This window comes from Pseudophryne corroboree, chromosome 11 (assembly GCF_028390025.1).
Source record: "Pseudophryne corroboree isolate aPseCor3 chromosome 11, aPseCor3.hap2, whole genome shotgun sequence".
In the NCBI taxonomy this organism is placed as follows: Eukaryota; Metazoa; Chordata; class Amphibia; order Anura; family Myobatrachidae; genus Pseudophryne; species Pseudophryne corroboree.
Window position 1 is genome coordinate 172,723,923 of NC_086454.1, and position 23,582 is coordinate 172,747,504.

The following is a 23,582-nucleotide window of genomic DNA, read 5'->3' on the forward strand; positions in this document are numbered from 1 at the left end:
ACAGTAAGTATGTCGACAATGTTTGGGTCGACCACTGTTGGTCGATAGGGATGCTAGGTCGACAGGGTCTTTAGGTCGACATGGTCTAGGTCAAAAGGTCGACATGAGTTTTTGAAAAAAAAATTGGTGTCGTTCTCTCCGTACAGTGACCGGGATCCCCAATTGGTGCACGGTGTCCCCTCGCATGGCTCGCTTCGCTCGCCATGCTTCGGGCAAGGTGCCTCGCTCTGCTACCTCTGCTCTCAGCACAGGTTACCGTTCCCAATTGTAGTCTACGTGAATCATAAAGTATGAAAAAGTTCCAAATAATAAAAAATAAATAGGATTTTAATTACCTACCGGTAAATCCTTTTCTCGTAGTCCGTAGAGGATGCTGGGGTTCCCTTTAGGTACCACGGGATATAGATGGGTCCCTTGGGAGCCATGGGCTCTTTAAGAGTTTAATAGTGTGGGCTGGCTCCTCCCTCAATGCCCCTCTTACCAGACTCAGTCTAGAAACTGTGGCCGAGGAGACGGACATACTTCGAGAGAAGGAAATACACAGATAGTGGTGAGATTCACACCAGCTCACACCGAAACGAAAAACTATGCTGACCAGCATACAACATGGAGAAACCATGCAAACCAACATGCAACTTGAAGAAATCAAGCCAACCAGCATGAAACATGAAGAAACCATGCCAACCGGCATGCATCATGAAAGAAACCATGCCAACATGCATGCATCATGAAAGATACTATGCTAACCAACCGGAACATGGAGAAAGCATGTTAACCAGCATGCAACATGAAGAAAACATACTAAGCAGCACGCAACATGAAGACACCATGCTAACCAGCAGGAACTAGAAGAAACCATGCTAATCAGCAGGAAAGAGGAACAGCAACAGCTGAACCAATACTTAACCCAGTAACAACGCAGGAAATGAAGCGCTGGGTGCGCGCCCAACATCCTCTACGTACTGGGAGAAAAGGATTTACCGGTAGGTCATTAAAATCCTATTTTCTCTTACGTCCTAGAGGATGCTGGGGTTCCATTTAGTACCATGGGGATGTACCAAAGCTCCCAGTACGGGAGAGAGAGCGCGGAGGCTCCTGCAGAACAGATTGACCAAACTGAAGGTCCTCAGAGGCCAAGGTATCAAACTTGTAGAACTTAACAAACGTGTTCGACCCCGACCAAGTAGCCGCCCGGCAAAGCTGCAAATCCAAGACACCCGGGAACCGCCCAGGAAAAACCCACTTTACGGGAAGAGTGGTCCTTAACAGAATTTGGACATGGCAAGCCAGCTGTAGAATAAGCATGCTGGATAGTGAACCTAATCCAGCGAGAAATTGTCTGCTTAGAAGCAGGACACCTAACCCTGAGGGAAGCATAAAAAACAAACAGAGCGTCTGACTTCCTGTGACGAGAAGTCCTCTTCACATAAATCTTCAAAGCCCTCACAACATCCAAGGACTTTGATGTGATTGAGGAGTCAGTAGCCACTGGCACCACAATAGGCTGGTTGATATGAAAAGCCGACACAACCTTTGGAAGAAATTGCTGACGCGTTCTGAGCTCAGCCCTATCTTCATGGAAAATCAAGTAGGGGCTCTTGTAGGACAATGCCTCCAGTTCTGACACACGCCTAGCAAATGCCAATGCCAACAGTGTGACAGCCTTCCAAGTAACAAACTTGACCTCAACCTCCTGTAGAGGTTCGAACCAATCCGATTGTAGGAACTGCGGCACCACATTAAGATCCCACGGTGCCGTAGGAGGCACAAAAGGTGGTTGGATGTGCAGAATCCCTGTCAAGAAAGTCTGAACCACAGGGAGAGCAGCCAATTGTTTCTGGAAGAAAATGGACAGAAACTCCCAAGCTGCGACTACTTCCCAGTATGGGATATATTTAAGAAATATAAATCAATTTTTCTTTATAAAATACACCAGCTCCGGGACGTGGCCTGGACGTAGAAGGGAGAAGTTGTGCCACTGCTAGAGCTCCTGTTAAAGGAGACCCGAGAAGACGACTCTCCCAATTGAAAATCACCCGCACTGGGGCGTGGCCTGGCTGGCAATGGGAGAGGAAGCACTCCCTAGGAGCTCCTGCAAACTGGCCAACATAAATAAAAAAAACAACTCTATTTAGTATCCTGGTGCCCCCTGCACTTACCCCACTGCCTCTGCCTACATCAACCCGACCAGGGGAAGCGTGCTGCGGAGTCGGAGGGCGGCCTTGGCTGCCCTTGCGGATTGTGGCCTTCCCCCTCCTGTGAAACCGGGGCCTCGATTTCGCCGCCTCGCGGGGCCGGGCTCCGGAGCTACTCGCGGGACTTGGGACCCTCATCTCCTCCCCTCCGGACCGTTGGCAGCGGCTTGTGGTGGCCTCATCCCTCCTGCGGACCCCTCCGGCGGAGCTGTGCAGCAGCTGAAGCGGGCCTGCGGCCCCCCTGCTACCTCCGGCCGCCGCGGCCTAACACGCGCCCAGAAGCCGGGACCTCGAGTTCGGGGAAGACCCGGCCGTGAGCTCCGGGATCGGAACGCGGCCGCGACGGGCTCCCCGACACCCCGGATCACCCCCACATGCGAGGCTGGACACTCTTAAGCACCTCCAAAGAGCCTCTGTGCCACAAGCAGCCCCACAAGGGATAAAAGAGGGGAAAGGAGCAGCCCTATAAGTGCTGCGGTGGCCATCTTGGATTCCTGGAGATTTAGCTGGAGAAGGCTGAGCACACCTGCAGCTCTAGGAATCTCTACAGCACATCCAAAAAGGCTGCATTACCTTTAGCACCCAACCATCCTGGAATATTGTGAGTGCCTGCTGCTGCCACAGCACTCATTTCTCATTTGCACCCCTGCTCCATAGAAGCCCACGACAGGAACCCAGAGTCACCATTTTACTTTCTGGCACTCAGCCAGGGTAAAGATAACCCGCACTATACCACACACTCCTCACCCCCGCAGGAGTACAGATTCTATTTACACTACCGCCAGTATCGGCGAAGGCTATGGAAGTGCTTTAATACCACCCAAGTGCGCCCGGGCCACTGAATAGGGGATCGAACCGCGATCTGCCCCGACGTCGGAGTTGGCGCCTGGAAGAGTCATGGCCTCAGCGTTATGATATTCGGATCCGCACATCCCAGACCTAACCTTAAGATGACTCTCAAGATGATTTAACGCAAAATAATAAAATACTACATGTGCCATAGCCAAATGATCAGACCCCATATATAATACTCTGGCACCCTACCCCCCCAGCTCCGCGGTTGGAGGATCGGATCTGACCGGATTACCTGTTCATTAAACGGACTCGGGCCTGTGTCCCCCCAGCAATAATTTTTCCTTCCTTTTTCTTTTTTACCCCCACTCCTACCCTACCTCTTATGGATATAAGCCACTATGTCCAAAAACAAAAAAGCATCGCAAGCTCCGACTAACTTCTTTGGGTCAAAGTCCAAGGGCTCACAGAACCCCACCATGGCCGCAAGCTCCCCCCCCTCTCCATGTTCGTCGGAAGTGGGTATCGATCCCCAGATACAGGCGGTTATGTCGAGCCTATTGGAGGGAGTGCAGTCCGCGTTCAAGCAAGAACTCTCGAACGCTATAGCCGAATTTAAATCGGACCTTACAGATCTCGGTAACCGGACGGATGCACTGGAAACAAAGACGGACGATCTCTGCCGCTCCCAACACCGCATTGACAGTGAACTCGCTAGATTGCACGAGGAAATGGAGTCCCTCAAGGAGCGACAAGAGGACCAAGAAAATCGCTCGCGTAGAAATAATCTGCGCATACGTGGCGTTCCAGAAACGGTCCTCGGCCCATCACTACCAACATTCTTGAGAGAATTCTTCATACACTTGGTACCAGACCTCACAGTCGAAGAATGCCTTTGCGACAGGGCACATAGAGCACTCCGGGCAAAACCATCTCCCGCCCAACCGCCCAGGGATGTTATTGTCCGTTTCCATTATTTCCGTTCGAAGGAGAAAATCATGTCCTCCGTTCGAGACACATCGGAGATCCTGTTTAAAGGCACACAGCTGCAGATCTTTCAGGATCTTGCACCCTCCACCATCCAAAAACGGCGAGACCTCCAACCGGTCACCCGGATCCTACGACAACACCAGATCAGATACAGATGGGGATTCCCCTTCCACTTACATGTTTCGGTCAATAACTCTGTTCACTCGGTCAAGACCTTACCCCAAGGACAGGAACTGCTGGCAAAGCTAGATCTCCTCCCAACATCAGCAGTAGAAGACATGGCGGCCTCATCATCCCAACCGCCACATCCTCAGTCCCCTCTTCCCGACTGGACACGGGTGACCCGACAGCGCAATGTGGACAAGGACCCTCCCTGACCTGGGGAAACCCCCCGATGTGTATAGTGCATGAACTGTCGGTGCAACTTCTCCACGACTCGAAACGAGTGTGAACAGTGGAAGATTCGACCTCAGTTCAACTACCAGTATCGTAACTATCCTTGGTTAATGCTGTTATAAACAAGTTATAACTGTTTGAATCCCCCCCCCCCTCCTCCCTCCCTTTCTTCCAACCCCCCTCCTCCCCTTCCCTTCTTTCTCCCTCCCCAATTTTTATTTTTTTCTCTCTCTTTTTTGTTTTCATGCTTGCATTTTTGTTGTATGGACACAGTTCTCAATGTCCTATATTATATTATGTTTGCTATAAATGTAAAAAGGTCATAGCCATTCCCAGCCTTCATGGCCCGGGTGACGCTCACCCTCCCACATGGTAGCTCAGTTACCCCCCTACAATCCCTTACTGTTGTTTATAATGTTACTAACTCGATGCTTTTTCCTAGCGGCCCCTAAACGGGACCCACAACCTCAGGGATGTTTCCCCGTTTGGGGTACTTCTTCTTCTTCTTTTCTATGTTCTTTCTTTTCTCTCTTTTCTTGTGGCCTCTGCTTGACTTTCCTGCTCCTTCTCTTGCTTGGCCTGGAGGGGTGGCCTTTGCCTGGCACAAATTGTACCTCGCTGGACCATACCTGGCAATATGCCGTACTCCCCCACGTAAATAATCATGTCTCTTAAAATATTCTCGGTCAATGTAAATGGCCTGAATTCCCCTAGGAAGCGTACCGTGTTCCTGAGTGCTTGCAGACGTGAGAAAGTTGACATAGCATTCCTGCAGGAAACACATCTCACCGGTCCCCACACTCGGCTTACGGGCAAATGGTTCTCCCAGTCCTACTTTGCCTCAGCAGACTGCAAAAAACGGGGTGTGGCCATCTTAGTTCACCGTAATATCCCGTTTATTCACTCCAGGACGGTGACAGACCCAGACGGACGGTTCCTCATGGTAATGGGTACCCTCCGCTCTAAGGCTTTCACCCTGGTCTCCGTCTACGCCCCCAACCAAGACCAATCTTTGTTTTTTGATTCTCTCTCCAAACGCCTATCACGAGAAGCACAGGGAAGCATTATCATGGGTGGTGACTTTAATACCATAATAGACCCCTTGCTGGATAGATCTGGTCCTCCGCCTCATGCTTCCATGACGACCCTCCCTCGGGCTTCCCGCACACTTACCGCCACCATGAAACTCCACGGTCTCTGTGACACTTGGCGTTCCCAACACCCCCACACCAAAGATTTTACGCACTTCTCAGCTCCACATCAACACTATTCCAGGATTGACATGATCCACATCACCACTGCCCTAGTGCCACTGATCTCGGACACGGGCATTACACCACTGACTTGGACGGACCACGCTGGGGTCTACCTCCTCATAGATATATACCGCTCGCCTCATAGGAAATTTAAATGGCGTCTTGATGACTCGCTTCTACAACACCCCTCTGCACTAGAGGAAACTAGACTAGCGATTACACAATACTTCACTGAAAATATATCTCCCGATATTCCACTTAATATCCTTTGGGAAGCCCACAAAGCCACGATTCGCGGTACCTTATTAGCAAAATCGTCGGCAATCAAGAAAAAAGCCGCACAGGAAATAGCCTCCCTCGAATCAGAAATAGCCACCTTACTACCCAAACACAAAGCATCCCCCGACCCCTCTTTACTCACCCAGATAGACTCCCTCCGAGGACAACTCAACACTCTCCTATCCACCCGCGCGGCAACAATTCTTCGGAAGTTGCAACAACGCTTTTACGACAAAATGGATAAAATAGATACCCTACTAGCCAACAAACTACGTCGTAAGCAAGCGTTGGGTGCAATAGATAAACTGTACTCGCCACAAAGGGGAACCTATACATATGACCCTGAATTGATGGCTGAAGATTTCCGCCTGTTTTATAGCTCCCTCTATAACTTACCTGACTCGCCCCTGCTGTCTCCTGACGGATCCGGGGGAGTGCGCTCATATTTATCCGATACCCCCCTCCCAACCCTATCCGACAATCAATTGGAAGCCCTAAATAGTCGAATCTCGGAGGAGGAGACAATAGCTGCCATACGATCGATGCGCTCGTCGGCTGCCCCGGGTCCGGACGGTTTCACAGCCCAATATTATAAACTCTTCGCGAAGGAACTGGCCCCACACCTAGCCTCCCTATTTAACGGTATCCTCGAGGGAGCCTCCTTCCTGCCGGAGACGACTCGGGCCGATATAGTGGTAATACCAAAGCCTGACAAAGATCCGACTAGCTGCTTAAATTACAGACCAATCTCATTATTGAATGTTGACTTGAAAATATACGCGAAAATACTAGCTAACCGTCTGGGTCCCCTGATGCCCGGCCTGGTCCACCCGGATCAGGTCGGCTTCATTCCTGGACGCCAGGCGTCCGACAACACTAGAAGGGCAATAGATCTAATATACTCAATCCAAAAACGGAAACCTCCCTCTCTCATTTTGGCTCTTGACGCGGAGAAGGCCTTCGACCGCATATCGTGGTCTTTTGCCTTTGCAGTCCTTGACAAAATGGGATTCTCCGGAAACTTTCTAGAGGGAATTAAAGCACTCTACCACTCTCCGTCGGCCCAGGTTATGGTTAACGGTGTCTCCTCCTCCAGTTTCGGGATCACCAATGGTACCAGGCAGGGATGCCCCCTCTCCCCTTTAATCTTTGCCCTAGTCATGGAGCCCCTAGCAGCAAGGATCCGGAATAACAGTGCTATCCATGGAATATCCACAGGCCTATCTGAACACAAGATAGCGCTATATGCCGACGACGTCCTGATCTCCCTCACTGACCCAGCCCAATCTCTCCCCGCGCTTTTATCTGAGATTAGCTCATACTCACAGCTCTCAGGTTATAAAATAAACGTGAGCAAAACAGAGGTCCTTAACTTTTATATCCCGGCAGCTCTCAAACAAGAACTTCAAACTATTCTCCCCTGTAACTGGCAAACCAAGAAAATTAAATACCTTGGTGTGTACTTGACCCACCATCACCACCAACTTTTCCAAGCAAATTATCCCCGTTTATTACAGACAATTAAGGAGGACTTGGTGGACTGGTCCAGTTATTTTATATCATGGATAGGCAGAATTAACTCTGTCAAGATGAGCGTGCTCCCCCGACTCCTGTACTTATTTCAGACCCTCCCGATCTACGTCCCTACCTACGTCTTCAAGACCCTACAACGCCAATCTTCCCTCTTTATTTGGAATCACAAACGCCCTCGAGTCAGACTTAAACTGCTTCAACGCCCCTCCAGAGGCGGCGGTCTGGGTATCCCGGATTTTAAGAAATACTTTTATGCCGCGCAACTCGCTCAATGTGCACAATGGTGCAACGAAGGCGGGACGCGGAAGGTCTGGGTGGGGATAGAGGCGGAGGAGACGGGCCTAGCTACACTATCCTCCCTACTGTGGCTTCACCGGAACCAGCGTCCCCGTGCGGCCCTATTGCACCCTGTAGTAAGTCGCTCCCTGGCAACATGGGACCTGACAAATAGACGGTTCAGGTTGGCCCCATACCCATCCCCGCTAATTCCGTTATTTAACAACCCAGCCTTCCCACCAGGTATGAGCAGAGCCACGCACACATCTTGGCGCATGAGTGGTATTTTCTATGTTAATGATATCACCTCCACAGCTACGTTCCCACAATTCGCAGATATCCGTGAAGGAACAGTAATCCCCTCATCGGACTTCTTCCGCTATCTACAAATTAGACATTTCCACTCCACCATCACCACCACCCTTCTCCACAGACATTTATCCCCCTTTGAACACATTAGCTGGAAACGCACCAACACTAAAGGCCTCATATCAGACATCTACACCCTCCTGGACGACCTCCCCACAACATCCCGGGCCCCTCATGAAGTGGCATGGGAAAAGGAATTGGGATTCACTATAGACAATGAGGACTGGGTAGATATATGGGACAATGCGGCTTCCAGCTCCATATGTGTAAGAATTAAAGAAAATATTTATAAATTACTCTACCGATGGTACTATGTCCCGTCCCGTCTACATACTATGTTCCCCGATACTCCAGATAGATGCTGGAGGGGCTGTACGGACATCGGTTCATTCTTACACATATGGTGGGCCTGCCCTAAAATCTACACAATATGGGGTGAACTCATCACCATGCTTTCGCGTTTATTCGACACCTCCATCCCCTCCGACCCCCAATACTTTTTGCTCCCCATGACTCTTCCTACCCTCAACAGACATCAAAACAAACTATTCCGACATATAGTCTCGGCAATGACATGCCAAATTGCCACAGACTGGAAGAGCCCGACCCCCTCACCAATACAGGGGATAATTTCTCGGATATGGTATGTCCACAAAATGGAATACATGACCGCAGTTATTCGCAATACTGCGAAGCAATTCGATAAAGTATGGTCCCCATGGCTAAACCTACAACAGGCTTCCTCCCCATTCATAATCTGACACGGCATGCCAAGGTCCTATCCACCTCTTGCCCCCGAAGGCTACCCCTCCACCTCTTTGCCCTCTCTCTACTCCCCCCCCCCTCTTTTCTTCAACCGGAGGTGCCCAGCCTCCTATGCTTTTCTGTCCCCTTCTGATCGCTCTCCGAGCACTCTCTTTTTTTCATTTCCTTTGCTGACTCTCTTGACGGAAGGCCACTCCGTTGCCGAGAGTTTCCCACTTTTTATGCTCTAACTTGAATCTCTAAACACGGGAAAACACAAAAACAAAAAAAAAAGGATCCATGCTGTTGTAGCAACAATTTACTGTACCTACATTTGTATTTTAAGCACCCAAAATGTTCGGGTGCTCTGTTATGTTATCATTGTACCTATTTCATGATCCACTCAATAAAATGTGTTTAAAAAAAAAAAAAAGAAATATAAATCAAAGTACACCTTATGGAGGCCACCCCAGGGGGACTGCCACCGAAGCCTGAGATTTGTACAGTTTTGAGCATGGTACAGATTCCCCAGGAGAAGATCTACATTCTCTAGTACAGGACAAATGGGTACATTTACTAAGCAGTGATAAGAGCGGAGAAGTGAGCCAGTGGAGAAGTTGCCCATGGCAACCAATCAGCACTGAAGTAACATCTATAATTTGCATACTATAAAATGATATAGAGCTGCTGATTGGTTGATGGGGAAACTTCTCCACTGGCTCACTTCTCTGCTCTTATCACTGCTTAGTAAATGTTCCCCATAGTCCCTTAAATATGGTAAATTGATTTACACATACACACAGGAAAATGTCAGCACAGTTTCCCCCCAGAATACCTTCAGAGAGTCACAGAGTATAAGGAGCCAGCCACACAGCGCCCCAGTAGGCAGTTATTATGACAAATGCCTGGTGCTGACTAAATAACCTCATTATATTACACAGTGAAATATAACACTCTCCCCCTTTGTCTAATACACCCTGGTACCACAGAGGATATCTGGAGTGAAGAGGAGGGCAGCGCTCCCTTTCAGCATCTCTGTAGTGTGATCTGCAGGGAGAAAATGGCGCTGGTGAGTGCTGGATCCGCTCTGAGGAAGAAGCCCCGTCTTCCCGCTGCTGAGATTATACTGCCATGAGGTAAATGTGGTTGCTAACAGAGGGATTAGCCCTTGTTAGCCTCTGTATACCAGTGTAGGGTCTGTGCGCTGGCTCAGGGCGCCCCTTACAGAGCAGCACATAGTGTGCGGCTTCACAGGGCTGCGCTCCAACCCTTATGCCGCCATTCTCGCCGGTGACCCACTTACCGGGGCACCGGCATCATACTCACCACTCCATCTTCTGGCTCTGTTAGGGGGTGGCGGCCGTGCTGCGGGAGTGAGCGGTCACATTGTGGGCTTGCGATCAGCACCCTCAGGAGCTCAGTGTCCTGTCAGCGGAGATAGGAGCCATTAACCTCTAGGGATGGATCCAACTCCCCCCCGAAATCCCACGAAGCAGGGAGGCTGTTGCTAGCAGCCTCCCTGTACCTAACGCTTTAAAAACAACAACAATAAAACTAGAAAAACTCCTAGGAGCTCCCCTAGCTGTGACCGGCTCCACCGGGCACATTTTCAAAACTGAGTCTGGTAGGAGGGGCATAGAGGGAGGAGCCAGCCCACACTATTAAACTCTGAAAATGTCCATGGCTCCAAAGGGACCTGTCTATACCCCATGGTACTAAATGGAACCCCAGCATCCTCTAGGACGTAAGAGAAAAAGGGGAAAACTCATGTTGACCTTTTGACCTGTCGATCTAAATACCCTGTTGACCTAGAAACCCTGTCGATCTACTTAGTGTCGACCAATAGTGGTCTACCAAAACATTGGTGACCTACTTACTTTTGACCTAAAGACCGGATTCCCTGCAGACACAGCAGTCATGATTAGTTTCTGGATTTGTACTAGCCACATTCTAGGTGTAAGTGACATGTCGGATATCCTAATGCCATCAGAATGCTATGGCCACGCATGGACCACGACACTCCCACAAAATGGGGCTGTTCATTGTGATCGCATGGTCACCAGCCCACATCGAAAATTCCATTTCACGGTCTGTGGTCTGTCAACTGACAGATCATTCCTCTGCATGAGTGATCTCCATCAGTAAGTGTAAGTCTGATCCAGCGCAATTGCTGATTTCTTTCTTAATCTGCAAAATCCGCGCTTTCCAACCTTGCTTTCTTCAAGAAAAAGTTTTATACTGAGACTTCTGTGATTTCTACTGGTGTAAGCTTTCTTCAGCCAATCCCCATACACAAGAGTTGGAGTAAGATATAGGCTGTCAATTCATTAAAATGAGGAATGATCCATCTTCCACATTATGTCAAAAGACTATGCCATATCAGATGACATTATGACATAGCAATGGCCTGGTGAAGGGACAAAGGCATAAAGATGAGCCATATCTTCCTCCACATGGAAATAAGTCATTTATTCACCTAATTTACATTAAACATTAAACTGATGCCTCTTTTAGCTCCCTGGAGTTTGCCACAGTCTTGATATGACACCTCCCTGTTAGGATATGGGGGGGTCATTCCGAGTTGATCGCTAGCTGCCGTTGTTCGCAGCGCAGCGATCAGGCTAAAAATTGGCACTTCTGCGCATACGTATGGCCCGCAATGCGCCCCTGCGACGTATGGGTACAAAGCCCGTTGTGGTTGTGCACAGGTTCTAGCGAAGTTTTCAGTTACACTGACAGCTGCAAGAAGATTGTCAGGAAGGGGGCGTTTCTGGGTGTCAACTGACCGTTTTCAGGGAGTGTTTGCAAAAACGCAGGCGTATCTGAAAAAAACGCAGGCGTGGCTGGGCGTCGCTGGGCGGGTGTATGACATCAAATCCGGACACGAATAGGCTGAAGTGATCGCAAGCACTGAGTAAGTTCAGAGCTACTCAGAAACTGCACAAACTGTTTTTGCAGATCTCGGCTGCACATGCGTTCGCACTTCTGCTAAGCTAAAATACACTCCCCAGTGGGTGGCGGCATAGCGTTTGCACAGCTGCTAAAACTAGCTAGTGAGCGATCAACTCGGAATGACCCCCATGGTGCGCTCTGTACCTGTCTCTTTCTGTGTAGCAGTCAGTGAGTGCATCCCCTAGTGTTAGACCTCTAGTGCCAGGAGTTATATGAAGTAGTTTCTGTTCCTCCATATCAGAGAGAGTGAGGAGAGTGTGACACACAGAGACTGAGAGACAGAGTCCTGGTGTACAAGTGTGCAGAGCTGAGACTGGGAGCAGACCTCAGATACAGAAACTCACAGCGTTTCCAGTGCATGCATCATCTTCTCTACAGTGGGAGTCAGACTGCACGGCTGTGCAGTCCTCCATGCTTCACCACCACAGACATCTCCTGATAAGTACCACTACCTAATGCTGTTACCTTGTGTGATATATGGGCTCCTGATTACCGATATAAGTGTAACATCTGAGTCACCTGTGTGCACTAAATAAACCTGCATTACTGTTTAAATCACAACGTGTGTGGACTGACGTCACTGCATCAGATAGCCCAGAACACTTTGCCAACACTCCCTAGGATGACTCTCAGAGCAGGATAGTGGGAATTAACAGACTTGTGGAGTTAATTTATCGAGTGATAAAACTCATTGTGATTGGTAAAACTTGTTGTGTATGATAAATGGTGATTATCCAATCAGCTCCTAACTGTAATGAGTTCAGCTCATAACTTATGTTTTGAAAAATGACAATTGAGAGCTGATTGGCTGGAGCACAATGTATCATATGCAACGAGTTTTATCACTCATTGATAAATGAGCCCCTTGTTGATGCGTACATTTTAATATTCTGTATTGTTATGCAAATAAGAAGTTGTCAGGTATAATAGGAAGGTTTCAGCTAGATGAAGAGAGTACATGTAACCTATAAGGCATGTGCAATGAGATGGAAATACAGCGCTCAGTAGCCCTAACATGTGGCCATACCAACCATGTGTTTAGACACTGATTCTATCAAATACAAAGTGACTATTTTAGATGATTTATCACCAAATAACTGTAGTTCTATGTACTGTACTCTGCAATTGAAGTTATTTTTTTAAATTCTGCTCCAAGCATTTCCCATGAAATGCTATTCTGGATTGTGGTTTTACTGGCTCGTGTTTTCCAAGCTTGTTAGAGCAAGCCTAATGTGGTTATGCACGAGTGAGCGCAGTCAGATATAGACCACTGGTAGAGTAGACTACTGATGCAGCAGACACAAGCAAGTCTCAGGGATTTCACTGTGATCTGGGTCATTTCTTCTTTTGGGAGACTAGAAGTATTAATAACAAGAAGCAGGAGAAAAGCTAAAGTGAGAATGTTGTAACCATTTCAGTGTTTAGTGATCATACCGTGGGTTAACGCATTCTTCTTATTGTTGTTTATTTGGAATGAGCTCTGCGGCATCAGACAATGAAGAAAACAGGGAGGGCACACATAAAACAGGGGCAGACAATAAGAAAGCAGACATGAAAAGAGAGGGTATGGAGGTGCCTGCTTCTGAAAGAGCTTACAATGCAACTAGTTACCAGCCCATCAAAATGATGGAACAGTATAACAGTAAGCGCTGGCGGCTGTGCGCGGCCCAAATGGAGCAACAATTCAATTGCTTGGTCAGGCGCCATCTAGTGGCCACAAAATTTCATTTGGAACCGCACTAGTCTTGACAATCTAAACAGAGTATATAAATGACATAGAAAAACCAATATATATGCAGTTGGAAAAAATATAGTTTTAAACTGCTAATGATTGGCGGTGCTCCCAGGAATTTTGTAGATTAGACTACAATTGAAAAAGAGAGACAAGACAAAAAACCCTTGTTTGGGAGCACTCGTTTGTAACAATTTATGTGATGTAAATGGAGTAAATGATGAGAAAAATAAAACTTAACCTTTAATTGTTTCTTGAATAAAAGGAAAAAAGTTATAGTTATATACTTTTTAGCAAATGAGGTACAAGTTGCTAGGAGAAGGTGAAATTGACATTTTCACCTTCTCCTAGCAACTTGTACCTCATTTGCTAAAAAGGTCAAACAAGTTTCTTTTTTCTGAATACTAGACACGAGTCCTCAAATTGTCTTATAACTTTTTTCCTTTTATTCAAGAAACAATTAAAGGTTAAGTTTTATTTTTCTCATCATTTACTCCATTTACATCACATAAATTGTTACAAACGAGTGCTCCCAAACAAGGGTTTTTTGTCTTGTCTCTCTTTTTCAATTGTAGCCATCTAGTGGCCACCAGCACACAAACCCCTTGAATTCCCCCCACAGAGGTGAGGAGCAGCGTTAGCCTTTTATTATATAGGATGAAAAAAAGAGTGTGGCTCAGATTGGAGATTGAGAGAGTCCCAGCGGTGTACTAGTGTGTGTGATGGTCAGTAGCGGATCTCGCCTTGAGCAAGCAGGACTTTTGCCTGGGGCGCCGCCATCCGGAGGGCACCGCACCATGGCAAGATACGCTATTGTGCTACTGTGTCCCCCGCTGTGAAGGGAACTAAACGCTACCCGTCTAGTTACCTGACTTCATCGCGCACCGCACAGCATTGTGGGACTGACACAGACGCTAGGGGTCATAATTGACCTCTAGTGTCTATCTGTCCCATAGATCCGAGGAGAGGAGCGGCACCGGCGGAGGTCTGCAGCGGTCGGGAATCAGGAGCGGGGATAGTAAGTATAATAATTATTATTTTTTTTGTGTGTAAGCGGGGCTACTCCTACAGGGGGCACAACTCTACAGGGGGCGTAACTGACCACGCCCCCTGTATGAAGCCACACCCCTATTTTCCGCCTGGGGCGCCAAAAGGGCTAGAACCGACCCTGGTGATGGTGTGTACACATGGTGAGATCCTTGCTGTGCCCGATTTTCACTTGAACTCCCCGGAGCCCAGCACCACCGATTTTGACTAACTTTTCTTGAGATATGGACTATGTGTGCTTACGATTTTGGCTTATGTGAGATTTTGGCTTATGTGAGATGTCATTGACATGTGAGATGAACTAGATAGTACACCGATCTAGCAAGGATTGACTTGCCTGCACAGTCTATCTTTTCTTGCGATGCCGACCTGGCGGGACCGCGCATCGGGATTGTATCGGGATCGCAAGGTGACTTTCACCTTGCAATCTGCACTAACTTTTCTTGCGATTTTGACTATATAGTCAAAATCGAAAGAAAATATCTCACCGTGTGTACACACCTTGTGAGTAGGGAAGGCTCCATTAAAAACAGTTTTATAGAGGGTTTAAAGAATTTAAGACTGGAATTGTCCAATCTGGCACTGTCTTGAATAACATGAATGGGCAGTGGCAAGGAAGGGGTCTTGTAAACGGGAGCGTGAGTTCGCTACCAGAGATGGAACATGAAGCAGTTCAGAGTTATGTTCTAAGAAGGTGTAAGGAAGGATAATTTGAGATATTTGAGGTATATGAAGGGAAAACTTAGTCCATGTCGCACTGTATGTATGCACTTGTGATACCGAGGCATGGTCCTGCGGGATCAGCATCGCAAGAAAATATAGAGTGTGCCGGTGTGGCCAATACTGACTACATGCCTCCGGGCACAATGTAGTCAGTATCGGCCGTTAGCCTGCATCGGTGCATGTGTACACACCTTTAGTATTATACTCCCCCCCCCCCCCCCCACCCTAACCCTAAGTTACCTGCTGGATCTCTTCTGTTGAATCTGTTCCTAACCTCTAGCAGCGCTTAGGGAGCAGCAGTCTGTCAGGCAGGTTCGAGCGAGGGGCTGCTGTCAGTGAGTGAGGCAGTCTATGCAGAGACAGACAGGAGAGACAGGGGCATAACTAGGCTGACCAACCCGTCCCTGCTCTCTGGCAAAACAAAACAAAAATATTGTGTAATCCCCCCAAAAGAAAAAAAAATAGATTAAGAGCTAGTCCATAGCAATAGTCAATAGAATGTTAGAGGCTGGCATAGATTCCTAAATAACACGTGGCGAATCTTATGGGGCCTACACACTTTGTGATCAGCTGCCGAGCTGCCCGACGGCAGATACGGCCAACGGGCGACCCGGCAGCGGGGGGGCAGCTACGGGGGTAGTGAAGTTTCTTCACTCCCCCCGTCACCAGGTTCCATAGCAGTGCAGGCAAATATGGACGATCTCGTCCATATTGGCCTGCATGCACAAGCGACAGGGCACCAGCGATGAACGGGCGCGGGGCCGCGCATCGTTCATCGCTGGTTCCTCCACACTGAAAGATATGAACGGTATCTCGTTCATTAATGAGCGAGATCGTTCATATCTTTCAGTATTATCGTCCAGTGTGTAGGGCACATTACATATGCTTATGAGATGTGGATGATTTTACAGATATCAATGAGTGCGAGACAGGGGCTCATACCTGCACAGAGCAACAGACCTGCATCAACTTCCATGGAGGCTATCGATGTGTGGAAAAGAATCTGTGTGTTGAGCCTTATATACAAGTGTCTGACAAGTAAGTCTGTTACTTTGTTATGTTAGACATTAACTGGGCATTTTCCACCTGCCCATGCCTGTGTAGTCTGGAACAACTGAAAGATCAACTCTTACTCTGTTATACCGTTGGGTAACTTACATATCTATCAGGATCTTGGATCTCATTCTGTAAGAGAAGGCACAACTCTAGGGGGTATATTTACTAAGGTGCGGGTTTATGGAAGTGGAGATGTTCCCATAGCAACCAATTATGGGGGTCATTCCGAGTTGTTTGCTCGCAAGCTGCTTTTAGCAGCTTTGCACACGCTAAGCCGCCGCCTACTGGGAGTGAATCTTAGCTTATCAAAATTGCGAACGAAAGATTCTCAAAATTGCGACCACACACCTCTTAGCAGTTTCTGAGTAGCTCCAGACTTACTCGGCATCTGCGATCAGTTCAGTGCTTGTCGTTCCTGGTTTGACGTCATAAACACACCCAGCGTTCGCCCAGACACTCCTCCGTTTCTTCAGCCACTCCCGCGTTTTTCCCAGAAACGGTAGCGTTTTTTCGCACACTCCCATAAAACGGCCTGTTTCCGCCCAGAAACACCCACTTCCTGTCAATCACACTCCGATCACCAGAACGAAGAAAAAAACGTGAGTAAAATACCTAACAGCATAGCAAATTTACTTGGCGCAGTCGCAGTGCGAACATTGCGCATGCGCACTAAGCGGAAAATCGCTGCGATGCGAAAAAATTTACCGAGCGAACAACTCGGAATGAGGGCCCATGATTTATCTAGCACCTTTTGGAAGGTAGTAGCTAAAATCTGATTGGTTTCTATGGGCAACATCTCCACTAATATTTACCCGCACTTTAGTAAATATACCCCTAGTAGTGTTTTTACATGAAAGCAAAGTTACCTATTCAGTACTGAGTTCAGTATTTCTTCTAAATGCATTCATTTTATGTAATGGTCTGACCTAGAGTAGAAAGAAAAAAGGTTGTGGGTCATTCTTAAACATACTGTACAATTATTCATTATAAGCTAAAATATGTAATTGCCAGTCACTTACAGTATATAACAAGTACCTAAACTCTTGCTTGTTCTGCTGAAAATAGTAAATATATAGAGATTGTATGTTTTTATATCTATGGATTCACTCTTACAATCACATTACACGTGAGCTAGATGTCAGATTGTGTATAGACAGGGCCCTGTTTGATTATATTGGCTTTTATGTTGCAGCCGCTGCATGTGTCCAGGTAGTAACTCACTGTGCCGCGATGAGCCTGGCTCTGTGGTGTACAGGTACATGAGCATCACTTCTGACCGGAGCGTCCCATCAGATATATTCCAAATTCAGGCAACCAGTGTGTACCCCGGAGCATACAATACCTTCCAGATCCGCTCTGGAAATGAGCAGGGATTCTTCTACATCAGGGTGAGTGACACATTTGGAGAGAGTGGTATCATTATACCGTGCTGGAATTCGGAGAGACCTGCATAATACATACAAGTACCTTCCGTCGTCCCTGCATAGAAATACTTCAGTTTCTTAAAGTCGCTGTCTTCTAGTTAGATGTGCTCAAACCGTTCATTCCTTCTGTTGTACATAAAAGAACTGATCTGCATATCTCTATCTCTTGTCTGTATGTGTATATATATATATATATATATATATATATATATATTAGGTGATTCATTGCACCCTACGGGCGCTCTTCACACCGTCGTAAGGGGCTATGCGCCCTTAACCCTTGCACGCCCTTGTTGCGCGCAATATTTGTATTATATGGAGTATTACCTCCAATCATAATTGTGTGAGTGGTTAAATATTGCACGGACAAAGGGCGTGTGATGGGGCTGGGGCGATGGTGCTGCAGGCGGGGGAAGGGCTGGTGCATGGGTGCAGGTGGAGCGGTTGCGGGGGTGCCAGAGGGGCGGGTGCCGCCGGTGGGGGAGGGGCAGGTGTGGGGGTGCTGCGGGTCGGGGAGGAAATCCGGAGCCACAGTGGGTGGTGGAGGGGGGGGGGGGGTGCCGCGGATGGGGCCCGGAGGTACTGCAAGTGGGGGAGGGGCGGGTAATGCTGCTTCTGCTCCTGGAAGCAGCTAAGCTGCTGTCCTCCGTTTGGCAGTAGCTCTCCCGGAGACTCGCACAGCAGCCAAGCAGCCAGTCCGTATTGTTAGCGCCGGTGTTCCAACACGCCGCATTACAGGGTTAGAAAATGCACTCAATAAACTACAGCCCCCAGCAGGCCTTAGCGCCAGAATGCCGGCGCTAACAATAGTGACTGGCTGGCAGAACTGACTGACTCGCTGAATCAATGTAAAAGGTGAGTGTGCTGTGCAATGTTAGTGATACTGCAGACCCACAGCAGTGCACAGCACTGTCACCTTTTACATTAATCCAGGGTCCAGACATTACCCTCCGCGATATCACTCACTCTATCCGTTACATTAGCCATCTCGGGGCTTCCAGGCCGGCTGCCCAGGTGCTGTGTTGCGGAATCAGGGCCTCTGGGGATCTGTGGCGGGGGAGGCACTTCTGTGACATCACGCGCTGAGGAGGCTCTGGGGCCCAGAGAGTATGCAGCGCTGGGAGGGCTATGAAATCCTTCCGCTGTGCCGCTTTCATACTACTCTATGCCGGTGACCGCAGCAGCTTTTGTTCCACGTGTGCAGCGGCTAGGGAGTTGGGATTGCTGATCCCGGGGGGGGGGGGGGGGCAGGGAGGGCACGCGGACTGGCAGCAGGACATGGGGGGGAAAAAAAACCTTTTACCGCAGCATCCTATCTACAGCGCAGAGACTTGCTGCAGATGCAGTGGCATACCCTCCAACTGTACCTTTTTGGTGGCAGGTATAGTACCTTTTTATGGTCTGTACCGATTTCTGGCTCTCCAAACTTCCATTGAACGTATAGTCTAAGAGGCGTGGCCATGCCTACATGTGGCCACGCCCCCTTTTCAGATTTGTAGCGATTTTTATGTGTAAATTGTTGGAGGGTATGTTGCTGCAGATGCAGTGGGTCTATTTTGGGGTGTGGACCTGGAGCTGCAGCTCCATCAGCCCCATTGTTAATCCAGCTATGGGAACACACAGCAGCCAAAGGGCAGAGCCTCCCATTGGATGTAACCTGTGTGGGAGGGCATTTCTCGCTCAATCAGCTGTGGCCTGGATGTGATAGATCTGCTGATAACCCAATGAGAGCTCCTAGCCACGCCCAGCGTTATACACACAGCCACACAGTCACAGATCTGGACTATTATATAGGAGATAGTACCAGTCAAAAGTTTGGACACACTTTCTCATTCATTTGAATGAGAAAGTGTGTCCAAACTTTTGACTGGTACTATCTATCTATCTATCTATCTATCTATCTATCTATCTATCTATCAAATGCCGCTTATTTATGTTAGGGTGAGGCAGGGCTAACGCTACTTATATACATAAAGTAATTATGTGGGTAGCGGTAAACACAAGTTTTTCTACTTCTCTCCTTGTCCCTGCAGCAAATAAACAACATCAGTGCAATGCTTGTGCTGGCCCGCCCTGTCACCGGACCCCAGGAGTTTGTCCTCGATCTGGAAATGCTGACCAACTCCCCGCTGAGCTATCGCTCCAGCTCTGTCCTGAGGCTCACCATACTTGTAGGGGAGTATTCCTTCTAGAGCGTTAACAATTTCATTATCTTCTGGGCTATTACCTTTTTTCTTTTCATTAAATATATTTTTTACTAATTGGTATTTTATTTTTTTATTAAAACCAGACTTGTTCTTATAAGAGACTGCCTTTCAGTGCAAGGCAATGCTACAGGTCTCTGGCACTGAAAAGATTAACAAGCTTTAGATCTTGGCCTTCTATCTACTATAAGATGGCATCATACACAGAGCCAGACTCAGCATAAGCTGGACTCAGTGGAACACTATAAGATGGCATCATACACAGAGCCAGGCTCAGCATAAGCTGGACTCAGTGGAACACTATAAGATGGCATCATACACAGAGACAGGCTCAGCATAAGCTGGACTCAGTGGAACACTATAAGATGGCATCATACACAGAGCCAGGCTCAGCATAAGCTGGACTCAGTGGAACATACTGTGGCTAACAGTTTTAAGTTCGGACTTTGCAGGGTTTCTATGTGATGTAATCTCCTCACTGTAGAAAATCAGAGACAGCCTTAGATTGTGCTGGTACAGATGGCTTCCCATCCTTATTCAGGGTTATTAATCAGATGGCTCCTAGTTGTGAGTCATTGGGAGTAGGCTAGGACAGCAATGGTTTTATGGTCATTTTATGTGATTATTAACCATTTTTCCACAAAAAACCTGGGTTTTTTAACATTGTTCCAATCCAGGTTGGACCCGGGTCACAGCCCGTTTACGCTGTATCTTCGATCCTGGCTATTCCAGGGTTGTTACCATTTTCCACTGCGCTGTGACATGGGTTGTCCCCGCAAAAACCTGGGTTATTGTGGCAGTGGAAAAAAGGGTATTATTGATTACAATTATATAAAAAAAGATTACAGGCCAGATGCATCATTGCTTGGAAAGTGATAAAATGGAGAGTGAAAAAGTACCAACCAATCAGTTCCTACCTGCCATTTTTCAAACACAACCTGTGACATGGCAGTTAGAAGCTGATTGGCTGGCACTTTCTTTCTCCATTTTATCACTTTTCAAGCGATGATGCATCTAGAGTTAAATCACACAAATAATAATAATAATAATAATAATAATATTCACCAAAATGTAGGCAACAATTTTCAAGCGCATGTTCTTCATATTTACAGCTGTACTTTTCCTTTAACGGTAAATTATCAGATTTACATAAGTTAAAGGTCAAAGGCCCATAGCATTACTTATGGAATGCTAGTAGGCTGGAATTGGCAATGTAAATGTTGTATCTTAACACTTTAAGGCAAGTTTGGACCTTTCCTAGGACAGCAGTAAATCATTATATTGATGGACAAATTGTCTTTGCAGAATTTCTGCAATGAGAGTAAAAACGTGTAAAATAAAACATTGTTGTGCAGTCAGTGTAACTGTGTTACCCCTATCCTTGTACATTTCTCCACGTTGTAGTAGTTTTACATCTTAACTGTACATCAATAAAGAGGAAAAAAATGATGGGTGAATTATTATTGTCTACAGAGTTATAACTATTCAGCTTATCCTTGAAGTACATAACTCCTTCACTGATGTCACTGGCCCCTAGTGATTGGATAGGCTACATTCTCACTAATGTCACTGGTCCCTAGTAATTGGATAGGCTACATTCTCAGTGATGTCAGTGGTTCCTAGTGCTTGGATAGGCTGCAAGCTCACTGATGTCACTGGTTCCTAGTGATTGGGTAAGCTATTTTCTCAGTGAGGTCAGTGGTTCCTAGTGATTGGATAGGCTGCATTCTCACGGATGTCTCTGGTTCCTAGAGATTGGATAGGCTGCATTCTCTGGAAGTGTTTTTTTTTTATTATCTTACAATATGTTGACAACTGGTGTACTTTAAGTAGTGCTTTTCTTAAGGTCATAAAAAAGGTTGGTGGCTACAGTGTATGGCCATATTACAATACTACCATAACAGTAATCATAATAATATTTATTTATAAACGTTTTCTCTAAATGGACTCAAAGCTCTATACATTTGCAGGAAGGAAACCATATTATTAAGGAGGAAGCCATCTTGGGCGCACTACAATGGTTACAGTGTCTGAATACAAAATGTAAGAAACAAGACATAGAAAACAAAGTATGAGATAAAAGATACAAGCAGAATCATCAGTTTTGCATTGCACCCACAAATGTACCATACAAGGCAGCCATCGTGGGGGCACTACATAGGTTACACTGGATGGGATATACAATATACCCACAGATTGTTCATCCCCACCCACAGAAGTACCAAGCAAGGCAGCCATCTTGGGCACAGTACAAAGACTACACTGGACTAGATAAGCAATGCATGGAGAGATGCTACACACTGGGGAGAATACAAAATATAGCATGTGAATATACAGGATACCTGTAACATCATTTAACCCACTGATTGTTCATCCCACTGACAAAAATACCATACAAGTTAGCCCCTTTGGATGCACTACATAGGTTAAACTGAATTACCAAGCCAAGCAGCCACCTACAGAGGGGTAGTAGGTGGATGTGGAAGGGAGGAAGATCAACTGGGTCCAGCAAGTGAATAAGCTGTGGGAGGCCACCTAGTTGAGTGCTGTGATCAGCAATCACAGTGCAGTGGAGGCAGCTGGACACTTTGGGGTGGAAGGAGAATGGGCAGCCAGGTGGTCAACAGGCAAGCAGTGAAGGAGACGGCTACTCTAGTTCACTCGATGATTGAGGAAAGCTATTGTAATATCAATTGTTACTCTGTTCCACCATATTAAATATATTTCTCTGACGTCCTAGTGGATGCTGGGGACTCTGTAAGGACCATGGGGAATAGCGGCTCCGCAGGAGACTGGGCACAGCTAAGAAAGATTTAGGACTACCTGGTGTGCACTGGCTCCTCCCACTATGACCCTCCTCCAGACTTCAGTTAGAATCCTGAGCTGGATGCACACTAGGGGCTCTCCTGAGCTCCTAGAGAGAAAGTATATTTTAGTTTTTTTATTTTACAGTGAGATCTGCTGGCAACAGACTCACTGCAGCGAGGGACTAAGGGGAGAAGAAGCGAACCTACCTAACTGGTGGTAGCTTGGGCTTCTTAGGCTACTGGACACCATTAGCTCCAGAGGGATCGACCGCATGGAACCGGCCATTGGTGTTCGGTCCCGGAGCCGCGCCGCCGGCCCCCTTACAGAGCCAGAAGCAAGAAGAATCCGGAAAATCGGCGGCAGAAGACATCAGTCTTCACCAAGGTAGCGCACAGCACTGCAGCTGTGCGCCATTGCTCCTCATACACACTTCACACTCCGGTCACTGAGGGTGCAGGGCGCTGGGGGGGGGGGGGGGGGCGCCCTGAGCAGCAATAAATACACCTTGGCTGGCAAATATATCACAATATATAGCCCCAGAGGCTATATATGTGATAAATACCCCTGCCAGAATCCATAAAAAAGCGGCAGAAAAGTCAGCCAAAAAAGGGGCGGAGCTATCTCCCTCAGCACACTGGCGCCATTTCTCCCTCACAGCTCCGCTGGAAGGAAGCTCCCTGGCTCTCCCCTGCAGTCTACACTACAGAAAAGGGTAAAAAAGAGAGGGGGGGCACTAAATTTAGGCGCAATATACATATAGCAGCTATAAGGGGATATCATTTAGTTAATCCCTGATTTATATAGCG

General features: G+C 47.4%; 1 protein-coding gene across 1 annotated transcript in view; it reads left to right on the forward strand.

Annotated features, from left to right (window-relative positions):
* The window catches only part of EFEMP2 (EGF containing fibulin extracellular matrix protein 2), a 127,645-nt gene extending 106,217 nt beyond the window's left edge, over positions 1–21,428 (forward strand). The window contains exons 9-11 of the mRNA XM_063945083.1: positions 16,196–16,322; positions 17,533–17,728; positions 19,798–21,428. Of these exons, the coding sequence (XP_063801153.1) occupies positions 16,196–16,322; positions 17,533–17,728; positions 19,798–19,956 (482 nt within the window). The 3' untranslated portion in view covers positions 19,957–21,428. The remainder of the gene's footprint in view (positions 1–16,195; positions 16,323–17,532; positions 17,729–19,797) is intronic.
* The last annotated feature ends 2,154 nt before the right edge of the window (positions 21,429–23,582 follow it).